This window comes from Manis javanica, chromosome 2 (assembly GCF_040802235.1).
Source record: "Manis javanica isolate MJ-LG chromosome 2, MJ_LKY, whole genome shotgun sequence".
Lineage (NCBI taxonomy): Eukaryota > Metazoa > Chordata > Mammalia > Pholidota > Manidae > Manis > Manis javanica.
The window spans coordinates 168,068,794-168,095,086 of record NC_133157.1 but is presented as its reverse complement, the minus strand read 5'-3'; the positions used below and the strand labels follow the sequence as shown (position 1 = coordinate 168,095,086).

The 26,293-nt window shown below is 35.7% G+C and overlaps 1 protein-coding gene across 2 annotated transcripts; it reads left to right on the top strand.

The window, feature by feature from the left end:
* Positions 1 to 242: 242 nt before the first annotated feature.
* On the top strand, positions 243 to 26,261 carry ZFAND1 (zinc finger AN1-type containing 1). 2 transcript variants are annotated; one of them, XM_036998066.2, is made up of 8 exons: positions 245 to 360; positions 2,688 to 2,730; positions 3,659 to 3,698; positions 5,543 to 5,670; positions 5,749 to 5,840; positions 6,595 to 6,716; positions 24,930 to 25,085; positions 25,180 to 26,261. In XM_036998066.2, the coding sequence occupies exons 1-8, from the start codon at positions 306 to 308 to the stop codon at positions 25,348 to 25,350; spliced, it is 807 nt and encodes a 268-aa protein (XP_036853961.1). In that variant the 5' UTR covers positions 245 to 305; the 3' UTR covers positions 25,351 to 26,261. The 2 variants fall into 2 exon arrangements, with proteins under 2 accessions (XP_036853962.1, XP_036853961.1); XM_036998067.2 differs by lacking the exon at positions 24,930 to 25,085 and having other exon boundaries at positions 243 to 360.
* The last annotated feature ends 32 nt before the right edge of the window (positions 26,262 to 26,293 follow it).

The following is a 26,293-nucleotide window of genomic DNA, read 5'->3' as shown; positions in this document are numbered from 1 at the left end:
TTGGGCGAGAGGGTAAAGCCCAGCAAGAAGAACACACGAACCTCCCCGCCCCGCCCTGCCCCGCCCTGCCCCGCCCTGCCCCGCTCTGCCCCGCTCTGCCCCGCTTTCTTTGGGCCGCCTCCCTAGGGGCGCGCATCGCGCAGAATCAGAACTCCGCACACGCCCAGCAAGACTACGGCGCCCAGTCCGAGCCCCTTCCCCACCTGTAGGCTCCGCCCCTGGGTCCTTCACACTCCCAGCAGTCGCTGCGCGCACGTCGTCGCCCCGCCCCTTCGTCGTCACCCCGCCCCTCCCGGCGCAGGGTGATGGCGGAGTTGGATGTTGGGCAGCACTGTGAGGCGGAGCATTGCCGGCAGCGAGGTGATCTAGGAGTCTCTAGCCCTAGTCCCGGACGACTGGGACTCCTTTGCCTCCGCGGATGGTGGCGGCGGCTGCGGGGAGGCTGTGGGACGGGGTGGAGGCTGCGGAGGCCGGGCGGGCGCATCCCTCCTGGGCCGGCAGTGAGATGTGTTGGTGCTTTTCGTAGCCCCTGAGCCTTAGGAAGAGGCAGTGGTCACCTGGGAAGGGGACCATGCAATTCCTCAGAACGTGCCTTGCAGTGTTCAGTTTAGTTTTCGAGGGCTCCTGCCAAGAAGTCGCGTAGTGCCCACTACTTTCTGAAGAGCACGGGATGCTCTGAGAATCACTTCTGCTCCTGCCCCTGCGACCATGGGCAAGCCAGTTCTCTTTCTCAAAATGTTTGTTTTGTTGTCTGTTACTTATCTGTCAGAAGAAGAGGTTGGGCATGATCAGCTTTTAACCTGGTTTTCGCAGGCTTATCAGGAAACGCTCTTCTAGTGAGAAGGCCCTTGGTTTTTATCGGACACTCAAGGGATTCTGATCCTCAAACTGTTTGCTAGATGATCATTATGCTCTCTCAGTTCTGTCATTCAGCAAACATTTCTCAAGCATTTGTTTTGGTGCTGGGATACATGAAGGTGAAAAATAGTCTTTAACACAAAAACTTTCAGACTAATGAGCTGCCTTTTGGGGCATTAATAAGGTGATGTTCTGTCTCCAATGAACTGAGAGCCCTTGTGATACACATAGCCCATCTAATAGCTTGTGGTAGTGTAGCACACGCCTTAGGATGTCGAACATCTGTTACAGGCAAGTTCCTGAAGGATTAGAGCCACACAGAATGCTCAGTCTTTGGTACGTGGTTTTCACTCCAAATGTGTTTTCATATTTAGCCCATATTGCATAGGGTAGAAAATAGGCTGTATCTCCCATTACAGCTTCAGTTATTGGTAGCAGGTACCTAAGTCACTGTTGAGAAGGATTCATGCTCAGATTTTGTTGGAGTGTCACAACTGATAAGTGATACCTGATGTGGGTGGTAGGCAAAAGGACACAGTCCCCTGCTAGGTCCTTTACCACACTATGTATATGTGTATTTTTCACCACTGCCTGTCATCACCAGCCATTCATCAGGCACGAGCCTATGCTTCCTTGCAGATCCGTCGTAGGGAAGATTAGCCTATTGGCTTTTGACTGTTAGTTATGTATCTCTGCTATATCTGATTACCCCTAATAAGTCCATGGTATCTACCAATTGTGACATAGTTTGTCTTCCTTTTGAACTTCAAAGTGTGAATATCTGAAATGAGGTGAGGATTTAGCTTTTTTCTACTAGGAGTGGGGTTAAGATTTAGTGTATGTTAAGTGTGTATCCTGAATTTCATTTAGCTTCTGAGTGGTTAGAAGGATTGTGTCAGGTGTCAGGAAATTATCTTAATCTTAATTCTTACCCCTGGGTCTTCTTGGTCAGTTGCTGCATCTAAGAACGGGTACTTCTATGTGCTTTCCAAAAATTCAGTTCCTAACTTAGTTATTAGTCCTAACTTAGGTGTTCCTCAACTGCAAGGAAACAAACAATTCAGAACTAAATATTGCAGTATCAATAAATCCATCTGCTGATTTTTTGTAAATTCTTTTAATATCTCTCTACCTAGTCACCACAGGATTTTTTCTGAGTTCAGCATATTCGGAAGACGTTATTTTATTAATTGCAGTTACTATATTACTATACTTATCTTTCATATATGTATTATTTGGTTTTTGCAATTACCCTGTGAAGTAGGTGTGACACAGTATAGAGATATATATATACCCATACATACACAAACACAAATACATGTACACAGACATAATATGGTTATATCTATATCAATTTGTATCTGTAATCACCTAATAATAGGGTTTTAGTTTGTGTTCATTTATATGCATATACACACACTCTATACTATATCAAATATATGTGTGTGTGTGTGTGTGTATCTGAAGCTCTTCTATTAAGTAACTTGCCTAATATTGCAAGATTAGTAAATTGTGAAATCAGAATTAAAGGCCAGGATTTTTGCAGTATACAGTCATCAAAAGCAACAGCTATTAAATCTGGGGGAAAAAACTTTTTTTCTGATTTAGCACGCTATTACATGTGACATTCATATCCTGATAATCTACTTACTTTCAGAGTGCTTGAGATTATGATGGCATTTTTTAACCACTACTTGCTATGCTAAGATATTGGTCAAAAAGGAAAGTTCTCTTACAGATGTTCAGTACTTTAAGATTCTTTTTGCTTAAGAAAACTAAATCAAAATCAGATACTGACCAGCACATATAACATTTTCCCTCAATTTTAGATTTTCTTCCATTTGTGTGTGATGGTTGTTCAGGAATTTTTTGGTAAGTTTTTATGCAGAATTTGGGAGTCGTTTCAGTGTTTGTGATAAGAGACATTTCTGAAAAGCATAATGTTTAAGATAGGTTTTACTTTAGCCATTGATCTTTGATATTCATTTAGTAATCACTTGGAAAAAAAGGACAAATAGACTAGTCATAAGCTCTTATTATTGTGCATATGTGTGGCTAATCTTATATTTCCAGAAATGAGATTATGTGTGTGATTTTTACACAAGTTATATTTGTGTCCTTTAATCACAAGGAGAGAACATATCCACAATATAAAGAAATGTTTTTAAAACCCCAGTTATTCTGATTACTCTTCATTTGAATTAATATAATGAAAAGAGCTCAACCTGTATATTTAGATTGGATACCACATATCCTTTGCACACACATCTCATACAAAGTAAAACCTGGGAACTAAGCAAAGATTTTGGAAAATGTATTTTCTTTGCAGTTACACTTTCATGTATCAGACATTTAATTTATTAAAGCACTGAAAGAATAAAGTATTTTCAGAAGATAACTCAGAAAGACAATAAGTAAATAAAAGTAATGCATATTGTTATTCAGAACTAGAGCACTCCTTTGATGTTTTGTTACTTATGGTCTGAGAAATAAAAGGAATTAAAAGATTCTATGTATTTTCAAACACTTGAAAGCACTTGAGTGAAAGTAATTTAGAGTGGTGAATTGTTATTACTCATGTTGAAGTTGAATAGTTGGGTTTTAAAATGTTTGAGACTATAAATGCTCTATCTTTAATTCATCTGTCATTTCAGTTTATTCTTATATGCAGAATTCTTAATGTAATGTGAATGTAATTAATCTTTATACTAACCATTAAAATATCTCAAATTACTGCAGTTATCTTTATGTACATTATTTGATTGCACTTAAATGAACACTTTAAAAAATTTATTTTAAGCCTTGAACACAGAAGCCGGGAGTCACATAGCTGTCCTGAGGTATGTTAATAGTTCTCCTAATAAAAAGTTTTATTTATGTACTTTAATTCAGAGTTTTATTTGATTTAAAATCAGTTAGTGTACTGTGGATTAAAATTTGGCATACTAAACTGATTATGTAAAGAGGTTCTTACTTCATTTATGTTATTTTTCTCAGCTTGTCTTAAAGAAAATTTGGTCTCCTTGGTATTTATAAATTTTCATTCTCATCTCATTACACTTCAGTTCTGTTTAGGTAGCCCATTTACAGCTTTAGGCTCTATATTTATAAACATACAATGGACTTAACATGCTTGTCATATACTCCTAGTTTTTCTTCACTGTTGTGTTCACCTTCACTGGTGCCTGGTGTTAGGATTCTGTGGTAATACGTTGTTCTGACCCAGCTTTCTATCACCAGGATCAAACCTGTAGTCCAACAAAATTCCCACCCTAATTTTCACCAAATTAAGAGATTAAAAAGGGCTGTTATATAGAAACCGAAAAAATCATCTTTATTACTGGTAAAGGATAAATTGAATGATAAAATAAAGCTTAGTGGAGAGCCAGATGGGTCTGCAAAGGAAATCTTGAATTAGACAGATTTGCTTACCAGTCATAGCAGTGCTATATACCAGGTTAGGCCTCCTTCTTGAGGGCAGGAGAAAGGTGAGCCCATCATACCTAATGTAATTTTCTCAAATTTGTAATCAGATAAATTTCTCACCCTTTCTTAGTCAGAGAAAGGTAGGAAGTTAAACTGAATGCATTCCACTGGGAAACATTTACTTCACATTTTCAGTTGACATTTATTCCTGCCCACCATTTACCAAGGTGTTTACTGAGGATTTTTACATTGGTTCTGTCAGTTATAGAAAACTGAGGTTAAATAAGCTTTACTCAAAATCTGGCCCTTTGAAGTTTACGTAGTTTATTTAAGGAGAATAAAAATTAATAGTGTTATTATATAGGATTAATTAGAAGTAAATAACTCATGTAGATAGAGTCATATAGTAAACATACTGATGTTTCTTACACAGCGTGTAAATCTTTCCCATGCTTTGCTTTTTCTTATGTGATTTCTATGAGTAGTTCTCTTGGAATGTCTGTCAATTAAGTTTCATTTATTAAATTAAATAAAAATAATTTACCTTGAGACCGTTGGAACAAATTGAAAAAATAGTTAAGAAATTAATCCCAACAAAAGATAACTCATTTATATAGACAAATGCTCTTTGGTGTAGATTTCAAGTAATTATTTCCCTAAGTTCATCAATTCTAGAAACCTAGTTACTTAATACTCAAAATAACCTGACTGGTCTGGATATATATATACTTTTTTATCTTACATAATATCTCTTCTTCCTCTGATATAATATTTGCTGGTAGTATAATATTAAACACAGAATTGAAAATAGTATATCATTCTAAAAACTGTCTTTAAAACTCCTGTATAGTGGATAAACATATAATTTTAAGTGTTCTTTTATATATATTTAACCCCCTAAAGTCAGTGTAGAAAGTAGGTTGACTTCCTGTTTGAATTTGGCTGAGATGATTACCTAACACATTATTATGGGGGCATGTTTGTGCAGGATTATTTCAAAGTAGAAGACTAAAATTATAAAGAGTAAGTAAAAAGTTATTTTAGTTTGACTTAGAAGATAAATGTAACACAGTAGGAGAATTATGAAAATGTATAACTGTCATCATTTCTCACACAAACATTATAAGCTGTTATGTGAGTGTATAAGTTGCTCTTATAAGTTTAAGCAAAAAGTACATGAATATTGGCTTCCAAAACAGACTTCTTGATGTGCTTTAAATGTGCTTATAATGCTGTTTCCCCCTTTTTACATCTTCAGATAACTGTAATCAGTGAGAGACCGAAAGCAGATAAGCATATATCTTACCCATGCTCATTCAAGGACTGTGCTGAAAGAGAGCTTGTGCCAATTATATGTCCTAATTGTGAGAAGAATTTTTGCCTGAGGTAATCTATCAGATCATTCAAACTCTGTGTATCTAAGACATATGCAAATACATTAACTATTTCTTCTGTTGTTTATAGACATCGACATCAGACAGACCATGAATGTAAAAAACTGGAAATCCCTAAGCCTCATATGGCTGCCACTCAGAAACTCGTTAGAGACATTATTGGCAAGTATCTATAAAGCTTGGTGTATTGTTTTCTTACGGTTGTATACTCTTAGTTCCAGAGTGCCTGCTTCTTACATCAGTTTGCCAGTTAAGAAAGTATTGTTAATAGCCCCAGTGGTTAAAACTTGCTACAGGTTTTGATGACGTTCTTGTGACAGTATTTCTCATAAGGCCTACCTGACCGATGAAAATTTGGAAATTTTATGGAAGTGTCCTACTATGTTCATTTTTACTGGGCTACTTAGATCAGCTGGTTAACCATATTGGCTAGAAATGGTACTCATAAGGCTAATGTAGTCGTTTGCTTTCTCTAAAGACTAAGCTGTAAGTTTAATCAGCTGTCCTGTGAATGCTGAGGTACCAGGAAAGAATGTATCTGTGACTTAGAACAGTGTATTTGCTAACATTTTAGTTCAACATAATTTTCATTCCATATTAAGGCTAGTACCTTTATTAAAATCTTCAATGACCAAATCTTAAAATTCTCTGTAGAAGTATTAGTGATTGCTCTGGATTAAATAGGCTTAAATTGGAAAGAAGTATAGTTTTTTGATGTAGAGATTGTTTAGATCAACCTCAGCAGTATTTTTGCATGGCCATGTAAATATAATGCTTATAAAATGAATGTGGTCTCTACAGTCTCTATTGTGTGTCATTTGTGTATATTTCAGGGCCATAATTAATAATAATAATTAATAAAACTCTGAAAAATATACAAGTTCCATGTCATCATATGCTTATACTTATTTCTTAGCTTCCAAGACAGGAATGACAGCAAGTAAACGACGGAAAGGTGCAAAAAATAGTGAAACAGCTGCAAAGGTAGCATTGATGAAGTTAAAGTTGCATGCTGATGGAGATAAGTCATTGCCCCAGGTTGGTCTTAGAGATTTTGAAAAACAAAAACATCCCAAATACAGTTGAAGCCCCCTTTTTACTCCTCTTTCCCATGAAACAAGGAACTATATGTATCCTTTTTCAACGTTTTTTGTTTTTTTCACTTGGCATCCTGTTTTTAACATCCAGTGTTGGTACATTTAGTCTACTTCATTCATTTTGATAGGTGTACATTATTCCATAGTGTGAATGTACCACAGTTTATCCATTTTCCTAATGAACAAGATTCAGATTTTTTTCCAAGTTTTTTACTATTATAAATTTCTCAACAGTGAGTTTCTTCATGTATGTGTGGGAACATTTCTCTTGGGCAGTCCCTCTAAAATTCCATAGTATCAATGATCTTTTATGTAACAATGCAGTGTATATATATATACACACACACATGCACACACATACCTTAACACAGTCTCGTTGATACCCAGCCTTATAACTGTATGTTATACACTCTGATGTTTTTATTCCATTAATTTTATTTTTAAAATTGTTGGTTTTATAATCCCATTTATAACCTCAATCAATCTGAATGAGACCATTAGATTGAAAAATGCTACTCTATGGAATGTATCTAGAAATAGAAAACCCCTGGGTCATGGTGTTTTTCATCTTCAGCTTTACCAGATACTGTCAACTTTCTATTGTCAGTGGTTGTACTGATTTATCTCCTTTCTGTAGTGTCTGAGGGTTTTAGTGTTTCTTGCCAACACTGGGTATTATTCATTGTTTCTTGCCAATCTGATAGACGTGAAATAGTATGTCACTGAAGTTTAAAGTTGAATTTCCATTAGGACTAATGAGTTTCAGCTTCTCTGAATATATTTATTGGTTATTTGACTTTCTTCTGTGAATTCCTTGTTCATACTCTTTGCCCATTTTTTCTGTTGGGTTGTTTGGCACTTTTTAATAAATTTTTCTTTAAAATTTTATTTTGGTATCATTAATCTGCAATTACATGAAGGACATTATGTTTACTAGGCTCCCCCCTTCAACAAGTCCACCCCACATCCCCGTTCACCGTCACCGTCCATCAACATAGTAAGATGCTGTAAAATCAATACTTGTCTTCTCTGTGTTGCACAGCCCTCCACATGACCCCCCTACACTATATATGCTAATCGTAATGCCCTCTTTCTTTTTTTCCCACCCTTATCCCTCCCTTCCCACCCATCCTCCCCAGTCCCTTTCCCTTTGGTAACTGTTAGTCCAATCTTGGGTTCTGTGCTTCTGCTGCTGTTTTGTTCCTTCAGTTTTCTTTTGTTCTTATACTCCACATATGAGTGAAATCATTTGGTACTTGTCTTTCTCCACCTGGCTTATTTCACTAAGTATAATACCCTCTAGCTCCATCCATGTTGTTGCGAATGGTAGCATTTGTTTTTTCTTACGGCTGAGTAATATTCCATTGTGTATATGTACCACATCTTCTTTATCCATTCATCTACTGATGGACATTTAGGTTGCTTCCATATATTGGCTATTGTAAATAGTGCAGTGATAAACATAGGGGTGCGTCTGTCTTTTTCAAACCGGAGTGCTGCATTCTTGGGGTAAATTCCTAGAAGTGGAATTCCTGGGTCAAATGTTATTTCTATTTTGAGCATTTTGAGGAACCTCCGTACTGCTTTCCACAATGGTTGAACTAATTTACATTCCCACCAGTAGTGTAGGAGGGTTCCCCTTTCTCCACAACCTCGCCAAAATTTGTTGTTGTTTGTCTTTTGGATGGTAGCCATCCTTACTGGTGTGAGCTGATATCTCATTGTGGTTTTAATTTGCATTTCTCTGATGACAAGCGATGTGGAGCATCTTTTCATGTATCTGTTGGCCATCTGAATTTCTTCTTTAGAGAACTGCCTATTCAGCTCCTCTACTCATTTTTTAATTGGATTATTTGCTTTTTGTTTGTTGAGGTGTGTGAACTCTTTACATATTTTGGATGTCAACCCTTTATCGGATCTGTCATTTATGTATATATTCTCCCATACTGTAGGATACCTTTTTGTTCCCTTGATGGTGTCTTTTGCTCTACAGAAGCTTTTCAGCTTAATATAGTCCCACTTGTTCATTTTTGCTGTTGTTTTCCTTGCCTGGGGAGATATTTTCAAGAAGAGGTCACTCATGTTTATGTCTAAGAGGTTTTTGCCTATGTTTTTTTCTAAGAGTTTTATGGTTTCATGACTTACATTCAAGTCTTTGACCCATTTAGAATTTACTTTTGTGTATGGGGTTAGACAGTGATCCAGTTTCATTCTCTTACATGTAGCTGTCCAGTTTTGCCAGCACCATCTGTTGAAGAGACTGTCATTTTCCCATTGTATGTCCAGGGCCCCTTTATCGAATATTAGTTGACCATATATGTTTGGGTTAATTTCTGGAGTCTCTAATCTGTTCCACTGGTCTGTGGCTCTGTTCTTGTGCCAGTACCAAATTGTCTTGATTACTATGGCTTTGTAGTAGAGCTTGAAATTGGGGAGTGAGATCCCTCCCACTTCCCACTTTATTTTTCCTTCTCAGGATTGCTTTAGCTATTTTGGGTTTTTGGTGTTTCCATATGAATTTTTGAACTATTTGTTCCAGTTCATTGAAGAATGCTGTTGGTAGTTTGATAGGGATTTCATCAAATCTGTATATTGCTTTCGGCAGGATGGCCATTTTGACGATATTAATTCTTCCTAGCCAGGAGAACATGGGATGAGTTTCCATTTGTTAGTGACCTCTTTAATTTCTTTACGAGTGTCTTACAGGTTTCAGGGTATAGGTCTTTCACTTCCTTGGTTAGGTTTATTCCTAGATATTTTATTCTTTTTGATGCTATTGTGAATGGAATTGTCTTCCTGATTTCTCTTTCTATTAGTTCATTGTTAGTGTATAGGAAAGCCACAGATTTCTGTGTGTTAATTTTGTATCCTGCAACTTTGGTGAATTCTGATATTAGCTCTAGTAGTTTTGGAGTGGAGTCTTTAGGGTTTTTTATGTACAATATCATGTCATCTGCAAATAGTGACAGTTTAACTTCTTCTTTACCAATCTGGATTCCTTGTATTTCTTTGTTTTGTCTGATTGCCATGGCTAGACCTCTAGTACTATGTTGAATAACAGTGGGGAGAATGGGCATCCCTGTCTTGTTCCCGATCGCAGAGGAAAAGCTTTCAGCTTCTCACTGTTCAGTATGATGTTGGCTGTGGGTTTATCATATATGGCCTTTATTATGTTGAGGTACTTGCCCTCTATACCCATTTTGTTGAGAGTTTTTATCATGAATGGATGTTGAATTTTGATTAATGCTTTTCAGCATCTATGGAGATGGTCATGTGGTTTTTGTCTTTCTTTTTGTTGATGTGGTGGATGATGTTGATGGATTTTCGAATGTTGTATCATCCTTGCATCCCTGGGATGAATCCTACTTGGTCATGTTGTATGATCCTTTTGATGTATTTTTGAATTCGGTTTGCTATTATTTTGTTGAGTATTTTTGCATCTACGTTCGTCAGGGATATTGGTCTGTAGTTCTCTTTTTTGGTGGGATCTTTCTCTGGTTTTGGTATTAGGGTGATGTTGGCTTCATAGAATGAGTTTGGGAGTATTCCCTCCTCTTCTATTTTTTGGAAAACTTTAAGGAGAATGGGTATTATGTCTTCTCTGTATGTCTGATAAAATTCTGAGGTAAATCCATCTGGCCCGGGGGTTTTGTTCTTTGGTAGTTTTTTGATTACCACTTCAATTTCGTTGCTGGTAATTGGTCTGTTTAGATTTTCTGTTTCTTTCTGGGTCAGGCTTGGAAGGTTGTATTTTTCTAGGAAGTTGTCCATTTCTCCTAGGTTTCCCAGCTTTTTAGCATATAGGTTTTCATAGTACTCTCTAATAATTCTTTGTATTTCTGTGGAGTTCGTCGTGATTTTTCCTTTCTCGTTTCTGATTCTGTTGATTTGTTTTGACTCTCTTTTCCTCTTAATAAGTCTGGCTAGAGGCTTATCTATTTTGTTTATTTTCTCGAAGAACCAGCTCTTGGTTTCATTGATTTTTGCTATTGTTTTATTCTTCTCAATTTTGTTTATTTCTTCTCTGATCTTTATTATGTCCCTCCTTCTGCTGATCTTAGGCCTCATTTGTTCTTCTTTTTCCAATTTCGATAATTGTGACATTAGACCATTCATTTGGGATTGTTCTTCCTTTTTTAAATATGCCTGGATTGCTATATACTTTCCTCTTAAGACTGCTTTTGCTGTATCCCACAGTAGTTGGGGCTTTGTGTTGTTGTTGTCGTTTGTTTCCATATATTGCTGGATCTCCATTTTAATTTGGTCATTGATCCATTGATTATTTGGGAGCGTATTGTTAAGCCTCCATGTGTTTGTGAGCCTTTTTGCTTTCTTTGTATGATTTATTTCTAGTTTTATGCCTTTGTGGTCTGAAAAGTTAGTTGGTAGGATTTCAATCTTTTGGAATTTACTGAGGCTCTTTTTGTGGCCTAGAATGTGGTCTACTCCGGAGAATGTTCCATGTGCACTTGAGAAGAATGTGTATCCTGTTGCTTTTGGATATAGAGTTCTGTAGATGTCTATTAGGTCCATCTGTTCTAGTGTGTCATTCAGTGCCTCTGTGTCCTTACTTATTTTCTGTCCAGTGGATCTATCCTTTGGAGTGAGTGGTGTGTTGAAGTCTCCTAAAATGAATGCATTGCATTCTATTTCCTCCTCTAATTCTGTTAGTATTTGTTTCACATATGCTGGTGCTCCTGTATTGGGTGCATATATATTTATAATGGTTATATCCTCTTGTTGGACTGAGGCCTTTATCAGTATGTAATGTCCTTCTTTATCTTTTGTTACTTTCTTTATTTTGAAGTCTTTTGTCTGATACTAGTATTGCAACACCTGCTTTTTTCTCTCTGTTGTTTGCGTGAAATATCTTTTTCCATCCCTTGACTTTAAGTCTGTGTATGTCTTTGGGTTTGAGGTGAGTCTCTTGTAAGCAGTATATGGATGGGTCTGCCTTTTTATCCATTCTGTTACTCTGTGTCTTTTGATTGGTTCATTCAGTCCATTTGTATTTTGGGTGATTATTGAAAGGTATGTACTTATTGCTCTTGCAGGCTTTTGTACTTTATTGAGCTATTATAAACACAGTCTGATGGTTCTTTATTTCTCTCCCTTCTTATTCCTCCTCCTCCCTTCTTCATATGTTGGGTGCTTTTTTCTGTGCTCTTTTTAGGGGTGCTCCCATCTAGAGCAGTCCCTGTAAGATGCCCTGTAGAGGTGGTTTGTGAGAGGCAAATTCCCTCAACTTTTGCTTGTCTGGGAATTGTTTAATCCCTCCTTCATATTTAAATGATAATCATGCTGGATACAGTAGTCTTGGTTTGAGGCCCTTCTGTTTCATTGCATTAAGTATATCATGCCATTCTTTTCTGGCCTGACGGGCTACTGTTGAGAAGTCTGATGATAGCCTGATGGGTTTTCCTTTATAGGTGACCTTTTTTTTCTCTCTGGCTGCCTTTAATACTTTGTCCTTGTCTTTGATCTTTGCCATTTTAATTATTATGTGTCTTGGTGTTGCCCTCCTTGGATCCCTTATCATGGGAGTTCTGTGTACCTCTGTGGTCTGAGAAGCCATTTTCTCCCCTAGTTTGGGGAAGTTTTAGCAATTATTTCTTCAGAGACACTTTGTATCCCTTTTTCTCTCTCTTCTTCTTCTGGTACCCCTATAATGCGGATATTGTTCCATTTCAATTGGTCACACAGTTCTCTTATAATTCTTTCATTCCTGGAGATCCTTTTATCTCTCTCTGCATCAGCTTCTCTGCATTCCTGTTCTCTGTGTTCTAGTCCATTAATGGTCTCTTGCATCTCATCCATTCTGTTTTGAAGTCCTTCCAGAGCTTGTTTTATTTCTGTATTCTCCCTCCTTAGTTCTTGCATATTTCTCTGCAAGTCCATCAGCATGGTTATGACTTTTGTTTTGAATTTTCTTTCAGGAGGACTGGTTAAATCTATCTCCCCAGGTTCCTTCTCAGGGGAAGATGTAGAAGATATCGAAGCTGTCTGGGTTAGTCTTGTCTGGATAAAATATTTTTGCCTTTTCATGTTGATAGGTGCTATGGTGAGCTATTGACTCGTCTGTCAGCTGGGAGAGTCAAGACTTTCCACTTGCTCCTGGCCTTTCTTTACTGGGACTACTGCAACCACTAGTGGGTTGTGTTGGGCAATTGCATGTAGACTGGGTCTCTGTATCTTGCTGGGCGGGTATGGAGGAAGCTCCTTTGCTGTGGGTGTGGCCGGCCTCAGGCTTCTGCTCTCCTATGGTGGGGTCCCAGAGGGGTAATGGATGGGGGGCTGTTTGGCTGTTTACCGCTGTGAGGGGGTCTCAGAGCTGTTGCCCAGGGAGTTAGTGCACCCGGAGTTCCCTGGAATTTTCAGCTGCAGGACTGTGACCCGGGATGCTTCTGTCCAGCTGTGGGGTCCCTGTCACTTTAAGACTTTCAAAAAGCACTCGCTTTTCTTTGTCCCAGGGGCACCGGCTTCGGGACCCGCTGAAAGGTCTTACTGTCCTGTTTCCCTAGTATCCAGGACCCCACGCATACACTGTGTGTGCGCTCTGGTGCGGATGGCTGGGGCTGGGTGTTCAGCAATCCTGGGCTCCCTCTTCCTCCCCCCTCCGACTCCTCTCCTCCCACTGGGAGCTGGGGTGAGAGGCGCTCGGGTCCGCTGAGCTGCGGCTTGTATCTTATCTCTTTCACCAGGCGCTGGGTTCTCACAGGTGTGGATGTAGTCTGGCTGTTGTCCTGTGTCTTCTGGTCTCTCTTTTAGGATTAGTTGTATTTGTTGTATTTTCAAAAATATATATGTTTTTGGGAGGAGATTTGCACTGTCCTACTCATGCTGCCATCTTGGCTCCACCTCCACTTTTTAATAAATTTATAGAATTCTTTATGTATTCTGAATTCTAATCCTTCATTTGATTAAATGGGTTGCCCATATCTTCTTCTCTTTAGTCTTTGGGTTGTCTTCATTTTGTGTTTTATCTCTTCAGTGTTCCAGACGTTAAACATTTTAATTAGTCTAATTTATTAATAATTTCCTTCAGATTTGTGCTGTTTAAAATAAGTTGTTTAAGGTATTTTCTTATATATTCCTTTAGAAGTTTTCCAGTTTTATTTTTTGAAGTTCTTTATTCCATCTGGAATTTAATTGTGAGAAAGTTAAGTATAGATTTCTTACCCCCTCCACCCCATAGTGTGATTACCTATTGTTAGAAGATAATGAAGAATTCATCCTTGTGATGGTACATCTGTCATAGACCAGATTTTTCTGTATGTGTGGGAGTAGTTTAGGGATCTCAATTCAGTTCTTTTGGTCTGTTTGTCTGTCTTTTCATTAATATCAAAGTGCCTTAATTATCATAGCTTTAAAATAATTAGGACAAGTTTCTCTCCTGTATTCTTTGCTTTCAACCATGTCTATTCTTGCTCATTTATTCATTTATAAAAATTTTAGAATTACTTTGTCCTGTTCTGTGAAATTGAGATATTGATAGGAATTTTGTTGAATTTTTTATTAGAAATAGCTGACATCTTTAGAAGTCTTGACTCTTCCCATCCATGTCTGTGGTCCCTTTCCAACTTTTCTTTAGGTCTTTTTTTGTGTCATTTAAATAACATTCTATAATGCTTCCCATACATATCTATATATCTTAGGTTCTTCATAGTTTTTGCTGCCATTGTAAATGATTACTTTTAATACTGCATTTTCCTAATTGGGTGTTGCTTGTTATATGTTGTTCTTCTGTCCAGCAAGTAAATTCCTAATAGTTTCCATGTTGGGGAGTGTTTTCTGTGCATTCATATCTTCTGCAAATGATAATTTTGTGCTTTTTTTGTTTTTCTTTTTTCAAATTTTCTTTCCTCTTCATTATTATTTGTTATAGTGCATTGGCTGAGATCTCCAGAACAGTGAACATCATGAGTGATAGGTACTTTTTACCATGTTTCTGACTTTAATGCAAATAATTCTGTAAAGTCTCATCAAGAAATACTTGCTGCAAATTTTTAGTAGCATTTATCAGGTCAACAGTATTTCTTTCTATTCCTAACTTGCTCTGAAATTTATATAATGCTTACATGAGTATATACACTTGTCAAAATTCATCAAGCTGTACACTAAGAATTATTCATTTTATTGTATGTACCTCAGTTAAAAAATATTAAATTGTACTTACATAAATATGCACTATAACAGAAATAGTATATTTATGTCTCAGCATGTGTTTATGTATGAATGTTCACTGTATCGATTATAACAGAAAAAAAATGGAAAGCAGTCTACATGTCTGTCAAAGAAATCATTAAATACAATTGAGGAATATTCTACAAGCCATTAAAAATAATGAAAGAGAAAGAAAAATAATTTTGCTCTAAGTTTTTTTCTTACATCTATTAAAAGGATCAAATTCTTCTAAAGTCTTCTTTATCAATGTTTTTAACTACATTAATCAATTTTTCTGTTGTTGAATCACCCATACATTCCAGGATAAACCACTTGACACTAGTGTATAATTCTTTTAAAATGCACTCCTGAATTAATTGGCTAATATGTTATTTAGTGTTACTTAGTGATATTAGTATCAAGATTATACTCATTAGTAGTTGAGTAGTTTTCCCTCTTTTATTCTTTGAAATAGCTGTAGAAGGTGGGGATTAATTGTTTTTGAAGGGTTGATAATGAGTGTTAAAATCTTTGGAATTACTGTCTCTTTTGAGGGGAGACTTTTGATTACTATTTCAAGGTGTTAAACATCTCTTGGTCTATTTGGATGATCTATTTCTTATGAAATAAATTTTGGTAAATAATATTTGTCTTAAAAATACCTATTTGATGTAGATTTCCCACTTCATTGCTATAAAATTGTTCAAGTTATTATGTTCCAAAATTTCTATTGTGTCTTTAGTAGTTACTGCATTTCAGTGTTAATATTTTTCATTTGTACTTTTCTTTGTTTTCCCCTTGAGCAGTCTTGCTAAAGTTGTGGTTTTTAAAAATATATACTTATATGTCAGTCTGTTCAAAACAATATTTTGGTTTTATTGACCGCTCTGTTGTTTCTTTGCTTTCTGTTTCACCAAATTTTGCTTTTATATTATTATTTCCTTTCCTCTGCTTTAGATTTTGTATGTTGTTCTTTTCCAACTTCTCACATTGAATTATGAGCTTATATTTTCAACCAATTTGTTTCTGTATGAGTTTTTTTGTTCTCTATTTTTTGTAACTTTATTTTGATACAGTTTCAGATACAGAAAAGTTACAAGAATAGTGCATTTTTCCATATCTTTTACCCAAATATACTGGTTATTTACATCTTGCCGTATGTGCTTCATCATCATTTGCAGCCCTGTCTTTCCATTTCTCTGTACATACATATGTCTCTGTGTATTTGTGCATGCACCTGCACATGCATCCTAATTTTTGTTCTGCTTCATCTGTCAGTTTCTGAGACAGATGGTGTTAAAATATCCCACTGTAGTTGTGGTTTTGTCAGTTTTTTTCTTGTAATTCTAATGGTTTTGCTGAGTTGTAGTGTCAGGTGCATGGAATTTCTTCATTATATCTTCTTAATGATTTTTGCCTTAAATTCTATTTCGAAATATAACAGTATTGCTTCACTAGCTTTCTTTTGGTGAATACTTAAATGTTATATCTTTTTAAAATCCCTTTATTCAACTTCTCTGTGTTGTTTTGTTTTAGGGTGTCTCTTGTAAGCAGCATATAGCTGGACTTTGTTTTAGTTATCCAGTTTGATAGTATCTCTCTTTTATAGGTGAGTTGAATCCATTTATATTTATTGTGATCACCAATGCATTTGAATGTATTTCTTTCATCTTAGGTTTTTTGCTCATCATCCTTTATTTCCCTTTCCTGTCATCTTTTGTATTGATCGAATTTTCTATATTCCTTTTTATTCTGCTGCTTTAGAAACCCATTGATTATAGTCTTCTTTTAGGGATTATCCTTAATATTTTCCTTTTTTGAAATATATCTTCTTTATTTGATATTTTTAAAATGCAAAGGTAATACATACTTTTAACAAATATAACTATTAAAAGATGTATAGAGGAAAAAACAAACACACTCTCCCGAACCCATATCTCTCCTACTAAAGCACTGGTTCTCAACTGAGAGTGATTTTACCTCATAGGGGACATGTGGAAATGTCTGCAGACGTTTCTGGTTTACACCCAGGCATGAGGGCACTACTGATTTCTAGTGGGGGGAGGTCAGGGATACTGCTGAACACCCTTCGGTGAACAGCCCCACAATGAACAATGTTGGCCCAAAACATGGATAGTGACAAGTCTGATGTGGCTTGCCCTAAAGTATCCAGTAGTGTTACTCACATTACTTTGCAGTTCTTTTGTTACTTAAGACATAGTAATAAAAATAAAAATTTCTGTAGCATTTGCTTTGTTCTAGGCTCTCTTCTAACACATTTAATCCTCACAACTTGCTTGTGAAATATATAATATTATCTCTGCCTAAGAAATGAGAAACCTGAGGCACAAAAAGTTTAAGTAACTTGCTAGTTACATAGTTAGTAAATGGACACTGAATTAAAGCCAGGCGGGCAGACCGGCTTCAGAAACCATGCCCTTAACACACTTAACAATTTACCATGGAACATACCACAGGTCTGTAGATAAATCTTTTTCCCTGAATTGTCAATACTGTGTGTCCGTGTGTATGTTTATGCATATATATACTTACATATATCATATATGTATATATATATATATATATATGTATACACATACCCATGTGTATGTGTGGGGGGGAGGGGGATCATTATTTTATAGAAATGACATCATATTAATTTAGTGAACACTTTTTTTGAACACCTGCTATATTATCAGGTCCTGGGAATGCATCAGTAAATAAAGTCCCTGCCCATGTGGAGTTTACATTCAAATGGGGTGAGACAGCTATTATGAATATAACTACAATGTCAGATAGTGATTAAGGCTACAAATAAAAATAAAGTAAGTTTTAGGTAGATTACATATCCTTACCTCTATATATCTTTTTCATTAATGCCAGCAGAAATTCCCTCAATGGTGCTAGTATAGTTCTAAGTCATTTTCTTTAAAAGCTGGATAATAGTCCATGGTGTGGACGTACTATTACTTATTTTGCCATTTTCCTATTGATGAACATTCATTTTATTTCCAGTTTTGTCTACTGTACTAAGTGATCTCAGTCTGGTTTCTTACTTTTGTGAGATAAATTCACAGGAGTGCATATGCTGGGTCAAAGGGTATGTGTATTATAAATCTTAATAGATGTTGCCAAGCTGCTTTACAAAGAAACTGGAACAATGTACAACGATAATAGCCTTTATTGATTGAAGACACTATGCCAAGCATTGTTTTGTGGCTGCAGATTTTTTATTTCCCTAATACTCAAAACTCTTCTGTGATATATTACTATCCACATTTCAGAGATGAGCAATATGAACTTAAGTGTTCTTTAAGATCACTCATGCAGTCGAGCCTGCCATCTTGCCCAGTGTAATATTCCACCTTCTGTGGCCATACTTGAGAGTACATTTCCTCTCCCATGGTTTCTGGTAGCTGTTAATCTTTTTTAATGTTTTCCAGTCTAATGGCTGTAAAATAAATCTCCTAATTACTTTAATTTGCATTTCCTTGACTGCTGTTAAGTGTGAACTTTTCTGTCCAGTGTACTTCGTCTTCTCTGAATTGCAAATGCAAGTCCTTTGACCATTTTTCTTTCATTTTTTAAAAATTTTGTTTGATTAACTTGGAAACTTTTCTAGTATAATAAACACTAATCCTTTATAATAAGTCCAGTTTGGGAATTATTTTTTCAAAATCTGACAAATACAACATTGATTTTACTTAAGTGTCTCATTGACATATCAATGGTTTACATTTTTCCAAGGTCTATCCTTTCTTTCATTCTTGTTTTGCTTTTCTTTAGGATTTTTACTTTTTTGTGACTGTCTTTATTCCATCCAGAATTTGTTTTTAACATAATGTTAGGAGTTAAGGATACAATTTCATTTTCTCCAGTTATTTATTTAACTGGTTTTACCATTACCAACTATTAAATAAATGGTTTTACTAATATGTTAATACCAAATTGATTTGATACAGTAGCTTTATAGAATGTTCTAATATATGATACTGTGAAGTCCCATCCATATTTTTTCATAGCTATTTTTTAAATTTTATTCATCCATATGAACTTACAATCATTATATCAAAATTTAACAAAAATTATCTTTTGGGATTTTCATGGCTGTCAAAATGGGACAAGATTGTGAATGACAGACTCCAGCAGATACTGTTGAAGAATATAGACTCTTTAAAGGAAAAATGGAGAAACTGAGAGAAATCACAAAAAAACAAGACAGAACACAAGATGGTATTAGACAGAAATGTGGCTTCCCACAGGATGTAAGCTGTGAATAATAGTGCCTACAGGAATTGAGGATTCTGCCATTGATAAGAAGCCTCCTTTGCCATTTTTTGGAGGATTTTATACACTCTTGGCCTCTTTCTGGGGATTCTGGCTACCTCCTTGGTCAGCAGGTGCATGTAACTGATGCAAAACCTCCTTAATACCTTAGCAAGTGATTTTTATAAAGTTAGGTGAAGTAAAATTCACTTTCCCAGTAGCATCTATTAGCAAGTCCTGACTGAGGATCATTGCTGAAGGATTCACTTTGGATTTGCATTATATATGATACTGTCTTCCTAGACAAGAACCTTATGTGTATATGTCTTTTCATTTATCTAGATTATGTTTTATTGCATTCTGCAACATTTTATATTTGTCTTCATTTAAGTGTCATTCCATAATTATTTGTCCCTAATTATCTTATGGGTTTTCTATTGTGAACAGATTATTTCCTTTTCGCTCTATTTCCAGGTACTTACTACTGATAGAAAAAGTCTTGATTTCTATATATTCATTAACTCAGTCACATCACCACATTATTTTATTTATTTTAGAGATTTTTTTTATCCTTTGATTTCCTAGGTATAGAGTTACACCCTATTAATAAATGATAATTATTTTTCAATAATTATACTAGTATAGTATATTTTCTTGAATTATATTATCTAGAATCTCCAATATAATGTTTCATAATAATGGTGACATGAGGCATGTGCTTATACTTTTAATTTTTAACATATATAATAAAATATCAATTTTTCTTCAAAATCTGAAGGTACTTGGTATTGTATCCTCTTGAGTAAGACAAGGAGCATGACATGCTTTCTCCCTTTGAATATCTCCCATCCCATTGTCTTTGGTCACACATGACTATTTTTAAGTCAGTAGGTATTTAAATTACCAACACATTTTTTGAGTTTCTCCTTTCTTTAGGATTCAGTTTTATTCTGGCTAAAGTACATTCTTTATTAGTTCATTCATTAAGAATCTTTGTTGGTAAACTCGTTTAGTCTTTTATGGCTGAAAGTACCTTTATTTTGCCTTCATTTGAGCTGGACTGTCTCTCTCTCACCTCTTTTAGTGTACTGTTCATTGGCTTCTGTTGTCTATTGCAGGGAAAGCATCTGCTGTCAGTCTTCTTATAACTTTATGGAGAATCTGTCTTTTTATGGTAGTTTTAAAAATTTTATCCATGATAGCTTCCAGTTTTAATTACCCAGCTTAGGTAGTCATTTTTTCTCTGAGTATTGTTTCTTCTCTTCTGAAACTCTTACTAGACCTATTTTTTTGGATTTATAATTTCTTTTTGTCTATTTGTCCTAAATTGTAGACAATTTCCTAAATTCATCTTCCAATCAATTAAGCCTTTTTCTTGAACATTATAAAAATTTATCCTGTTTGAATTTCTTACTTCAGAAACTGTATTTAAAAATTTTTATATTTCTAATTCTTCATAGCTTTTCTTATTTCATCTTCAGCTTTTCAACTTTATAGCTTTGCCTATTTTGGTTTCATAACTTCTTGTTCCTTTTCTATGGATATTGTTCCTTAATTTATCTCACTAAGTGTCCTAAGTAACTTTTTTAAATGTCTTTTTCAAGTTCAGTTAACTTCAATAACTGTCCATAGTAAGGTAACCTTGTATTTATTTTTAACTTTAGTTTATAGATTCTGCATGGTCATCTTGAATAGGAGGTTCTTTCTATGTCTCTCACTGTTCTAACTCATGTTTCCCTGTCTAGCAATTTTGCATTTTCTTCCACCAACACACCTACCCAGGAACTCCATTCCAAATTCAAGTTTATGTTTGGCAGGTTATGCGTGCCCTACAGAAATATTCATATTATTGCAGATCCATTTATTGATCTGGAAGATGTTAGCTTTGTTCAGTCAAGAAGTTATATATGTGCTTTTCTGACTCCCTGAATATTGGTTTTGTAAGCAATAAAAGTCAACATGCAGCAGTAACTTCTTCAGCCTTCTTTCCTGGAGTGCAGATCCCATACTAACCTTTTTTCCAAGCAGTAAGCCCAACCCAGGTGCCTCATCTCCAGGTAGTGCTGTTATTTCCCATTAACCCACATGCTGAACTCTTACTATTGGCTACCTCTTCCTGTTCTGGAGCCTTGAAAGCCTATAGCTCAGCATGTCTTTCTATTATTTTGCATTTCTGTTTCATTTTTGATTCTCAGACATTTAACTTTTCTTTTAAGGTGTGGCTTTATCTTTTAAATTTACCTTTTCATATTTATGCTCTTGTTATTAGTTTTGGAGCAGGAACTGTTAAGTTGTAGCATTGGCACAAAGCTTGAATTTCCATGGATTTCTTGCTTTTTCTTTTAATACTTACTATCTATAATAAGGTACTCCACCAGTCTTCAACAAATCTAAAGTTCCTTAGACCGAGACGGAAATTATGTTGGACTTGTTATTTCTTAAAATAGTCCTTTTCCCTATAACTTAGAGATGTTCAGTTATGCCAACTTTTTTTATTGTATCAGGAACCAGACTATAAATCCAACACTTTTTAAATTGATTTTTAGGAATCAAGGAACAAGAGAGGCCAAAGACCTTTACCCCTACTCTTTCTTTATTGTATATTAATTTAGCAAGAAAATACAATATACAGTATAGAATACTAGAGGAACTGTTTCTAAATCTGATTAAATCCTTCTCTTTTGTTGATGAGGTACTTGACTTTTTTTTAGAGTCTGTTTGCAAAAGCCCTAATATCTCTAAATATAGGCGTATCTCCAAGGTATTAAGGGTTTGATTCCAAACCACCACAATAAAGTGAATATCACAATAAAGTGTCAAGTGAATTTTTTGGTTTCCTAGTGCATATAAAGGCTATGTTTACACTGTAGTCTATTAAGCATGCAATAGTTTGTGTTGGAAAAAACAATATACAATACCTTAAATAAAAAATATTTATTACTAAAAAATGCTAACCTTCATCTGAGGTTTCAGTGAGTTGTAATTTTTTTGCTGGTGGAGGGTCTTTCCTTGATGTTGATGTCTGCTGAGTGATCAGCATGCTGGTTGCTGAAGTTGGGGTGGTTGTGACAGTTGCTAAAAAAAAGATGACAATGAAGTTTCCTGTACCAGTTGGCTCTTCCTTTCATGATTTCTTTTTTGATAGCATTATACCCATAGTAGAACTTTTTTCAAAATTGGAGTCAGTCTTTTCTAACCCTGTCACTGCTTTATCAACTAAGTTTTTATCTAATATTCTAAATCCTCTGTTGTCGTTTTAAAAATCTTCATAGCATCTTCACCAGAAGTAGATTCTGTCTCAAGAAACCATTTTCTTTGCTCATCAATAAGAAGCAACTCCTCTTCCATTCAGGTTTGATCATGAGATTGCAGCAATTCAGTCACATCTTCAGGCTCCACTTCTAATTCTGATTCTCTTGCTCTTTCCACTACATCTAGTTAGTTCCTGCACTAAAGTCTCTTGAACTCTTCAAAGTCATCCATGAGGGTTGGAACAAACTTCTTCAAACTCTTGTAAATGCTAATGTTTTGACTTCTTTTCATGAATCACAAATGATTTTAATGACATTTGGAATGGTAAATCCTTTTCAGAAGATTTTTAATTAACTTTGCCCAGCTCCAACAGAGGGATCACTATCTATGGCAACTTTGCCTTATGAAACATATTTCTTCAATAAGATTTGAAAGTTGACATGACTCCATGGGCTACAGAGTGGATGTTGTGTTAGCAGGCATGAAAACAACATTAACTTGTACATCTCATCTCTGTCAGAGCTCTTGGATGAACAGGTGCATTGTCAATAAGCAATCATATTTTGAAAAAATATGTTTTTTTGAGCAGTGGGTCTCAATGTGGGCTTAAAATACTCAGCAAGACAAGTTTTAAACAGATGTGCTGTCATCAAGGCTTTGTTTGATTTATAGAGCACAGGTAGAGTAGATTTAACATTCCCAAGGGTCATAGGATTTTGGAATGGTAAATGAGCATTGGCTTCTACTTAGAGCCACCAACTGCATTATCTCCTTTTAAGCTTTGAAGCCAGCCATTGACTTTTCCTCTCTAGCTAGCAAAGTGCTAGATAGCATCTTCTTCTGCTAGACAGCTGTTTTATCTATATTGAAAATCTGTTGTTTAGTGTAGCCACCTTCCTTAATTCTCTTAGCTAAGTCTTCTGGATAACTTGCTGTAGCTTTTACATCAGCACTTGCTGCTTCACCTTGCACTTCACTGTTACAGAGATGGCTTCTTTCCTTAAACCTCATGAAGTAACCTTTCTAGCTTCCAACTTCTTTTCTGCAGCTCCCTCACGTCTCTCATCCTTCATAGCATTGAAGAGAGTTTGGGTCTTACTCTAGATTAGGCTTTGGCTTAAGGGAATGTTGTGGCTGATTTGATATTCTGTTTAGACCACTAAAATGTTTTCCATATCAGCAGTAAGGCTGTTTTACTCTCTTAACTGTTTGTGTGTTCACTGGAGGAGCACTTTTAATGTCCCTCAAGAACTTTTCCTTTGCATTCCCAATTTAGCCAACAGTTTGGTACAAGAGACCTACCTTTGACCTGTCCTGGCTTTTGACATGTCTTCCTCACTAAACTTAATCATTTCTAGCTTTTGATTTAAAGTGAGAAACATGAGACTCCTCCCTTTACTTGAACATTTACAGGCCATTTTAGGGTTATTATTTGGCCAGTTTCAGTACTTTTGTGTCTCGGGGAATAGGGAGGCTGGAGGTGTGGGAGAGAAACAGGGAACTGGCCAGTAGGTGGAGTAGTCCGAACACACATTTATTGTCCATTGAGTTTGCTGACTTGTATGGGTGTGGTTCCTGGCTCCCCAAAACAGTTAAAATAGTACCATTGAAGATCCCTGATCACAGGTCAGCAGACAGTAAACTATTAATGAAAAGTTTGAAATATTGTGAGAATTACCAAAATGTGATGCAGAGACATGAAGTGAGCAAATGCTGTTGGAAAAATGGTGCCAATAAAGTTGGCTTGAAGGATTGTCACAAACCGTCAATTTGTAAAAGAAAACAAATTATCTGTGAAGTGCAATAAAGTTAAGGACAGTAAAATTAGATATGCCTATATGTGGTAAGGTCTTTCAGGTGAAAAGAAATATATATCAGGAACCTTTCTATTGCAAATGACAGAAACTTGATAACAACTAGCTTAATCAAAAAATTTTTTTTCTCATATAATGGAGAGGGACGCATTGACCTGGTTTCAAGGGATTACTGAATTTTGGCAGTCAGTTGCTATTGAAAGAGTCAGTCTGTTTCCTGGTTTTGTCTTTTGTGTGTTTGACTCATTGTTTCCCAATTGAGGGAATCTTTTACACATTGGTCCATGAATGGCTGAGAGGCATGGGGGATAAGGCAACCCAGGTTTAATTCAATATGATGTTAAAAAAACTCTGAAAAAAGATTGCCTCTCCCTCCCCCAAGTTTTTGAATGTAAAATCCCAGTAAAAGACCTTGATGGGCCTAAATAGGTGATATGCCTGCCTTTGCACAATTTACCCCCTCACAGTTTAGGGTCTTAGGTCTTATGCCTATGTATTTAGGGGGATCCTGGGGTACTGTGATTGGGATTCCCACCAAAAGGTGCATCATTAGAGGGTAATCCTACTCAGACCAGGAGAAGAAAGGAAGAGATCTTACCAGACAAAAACATGTGTGTTTCATACATATAATTCTGTATTTTAACTTATAATTTTTACAGGCAGAAAGAGTTTACTTTCAGGTTTTCTTACCTAAAGGGAACAAAGAGAAGAGCAAACCAATGTTCTTTTGCCACCGATGGAGTATTGGAAAAGTCATAGATTTTGCAGCTTCTTTAGCCAGTCTTAAAAATGACAATAACAAGTTAACAGCTAAGGTAACAAGTAGTTATAATAATTTTCCCCTAAAAGCTTTAAGATAATCTTTATAAACATTTTTATTTATTATAGTATTTCTTTCTTTCTTAACAGAAATTAAGGTTGTGTCACATTTCTTCAGGAGAAGCCTTACCTTTGGATCATACTTTGGAAACCTGGACTACTAAGGAGGATTGTCCTTTATACAATGGTGGAAATATTATCTTAGAATACCTTAATAATGAAGAACAGTTTTTAAAAAATGTTGATTCTTACTTGGAATAGTCATTCAAGGATTCAAGCCAGGAATGACAAGGAAAATTCTATGTTAAGTCCATTTCATACTATATAATTTTTTTTAAGTTTTAAAAAAATTGATTTCCATTATGTCATAATTTCCATTATCAGTTTTCTATGAAATTGAATTTGAACTTTTGTGTTTTAAAGTTTAATTCTGAACTGATAATTCAATTATTACCGTACTGAATTAGCTTTTAATAGGTTATGCTTTAGTGTTAACAAAGATGTGTTTTTTACTTGGTTTATATCTGCTGTTAATTGGCTGTGACTCTGCTATGTGTCATCTTTAGGTACTAAGGCGAAAGAATGATTGCTTTTTAGGAATTCTACCATTTTTATGAAAGAGGAAGAAAGAAATGCACATATCACTTTTGCTTTATGCAAGTAACATGGCCAATCCTAGCATCTTGGGGCCAGAAATAGCCTTACTATCTGCCTATGTCATGATCTATGAATTGTGTGTGTACATGAATCACAGAAACTTAGAGATCATCTCATTCACTCATCTAAGTTTTTGGATGAGGAATCTTAGGCCTAGGGAGGGAAAATGAGTTTCTTGATCTCACCTAACTGCTTTGGGACATATTTCTGATGAAGATCCTCCTCCAGTGGGATTCACCTTTTTTGTCTGTATGAATGTATTACAAATGAGAAGACACATGTGCCAAATGTTTATACCAAAACAGAATACATGCCAAAAGTGATTACATTTTAGCAGCACATTAAAATTAGTGCTACTGACCAATGTATTCCATGTATACTTAACAAAGTACTCCTATATAGAATGAATAGAAATTATTTCTATTTGTTTCTTTGTTCCTTTTCTGTTTTAATTGTGAACACATACAGTGGCTTTAGATTTAATTAAAGGAATAAACTTAAGAATGTTCATTTTATCTCTGATTCTTTCTTCATATTTTCATACAAG

What these genes read in the sequence shown, in the direction of transcription:
- ZFAND1 (XM_036998066.2), top strand. Translation starts at nt 306, where the DNA reads ATGGCGGAGTTGGATGTTGGGCAGCACTGTGAGGCGGAGCATTGCCGG. An exon ending in GGTTGTTCAGGAATTTTTTG is followed by an intron (nt 2,731 to 3,658) that starts GTAAGTTTTTAT and finishes ATTTATTTTAAG; the next exon opens with CCTTGAACACAGAAGCCGGG. An exon ending in ATAACAAGTTAACAGCTAAG is followed by an intron (nt 25,086 to 25,179) that starts GTAACAAGTAGT and finishes CTTTCTTAACAG; the next exon opens with AAATTAAGGTTGTGTCACAT.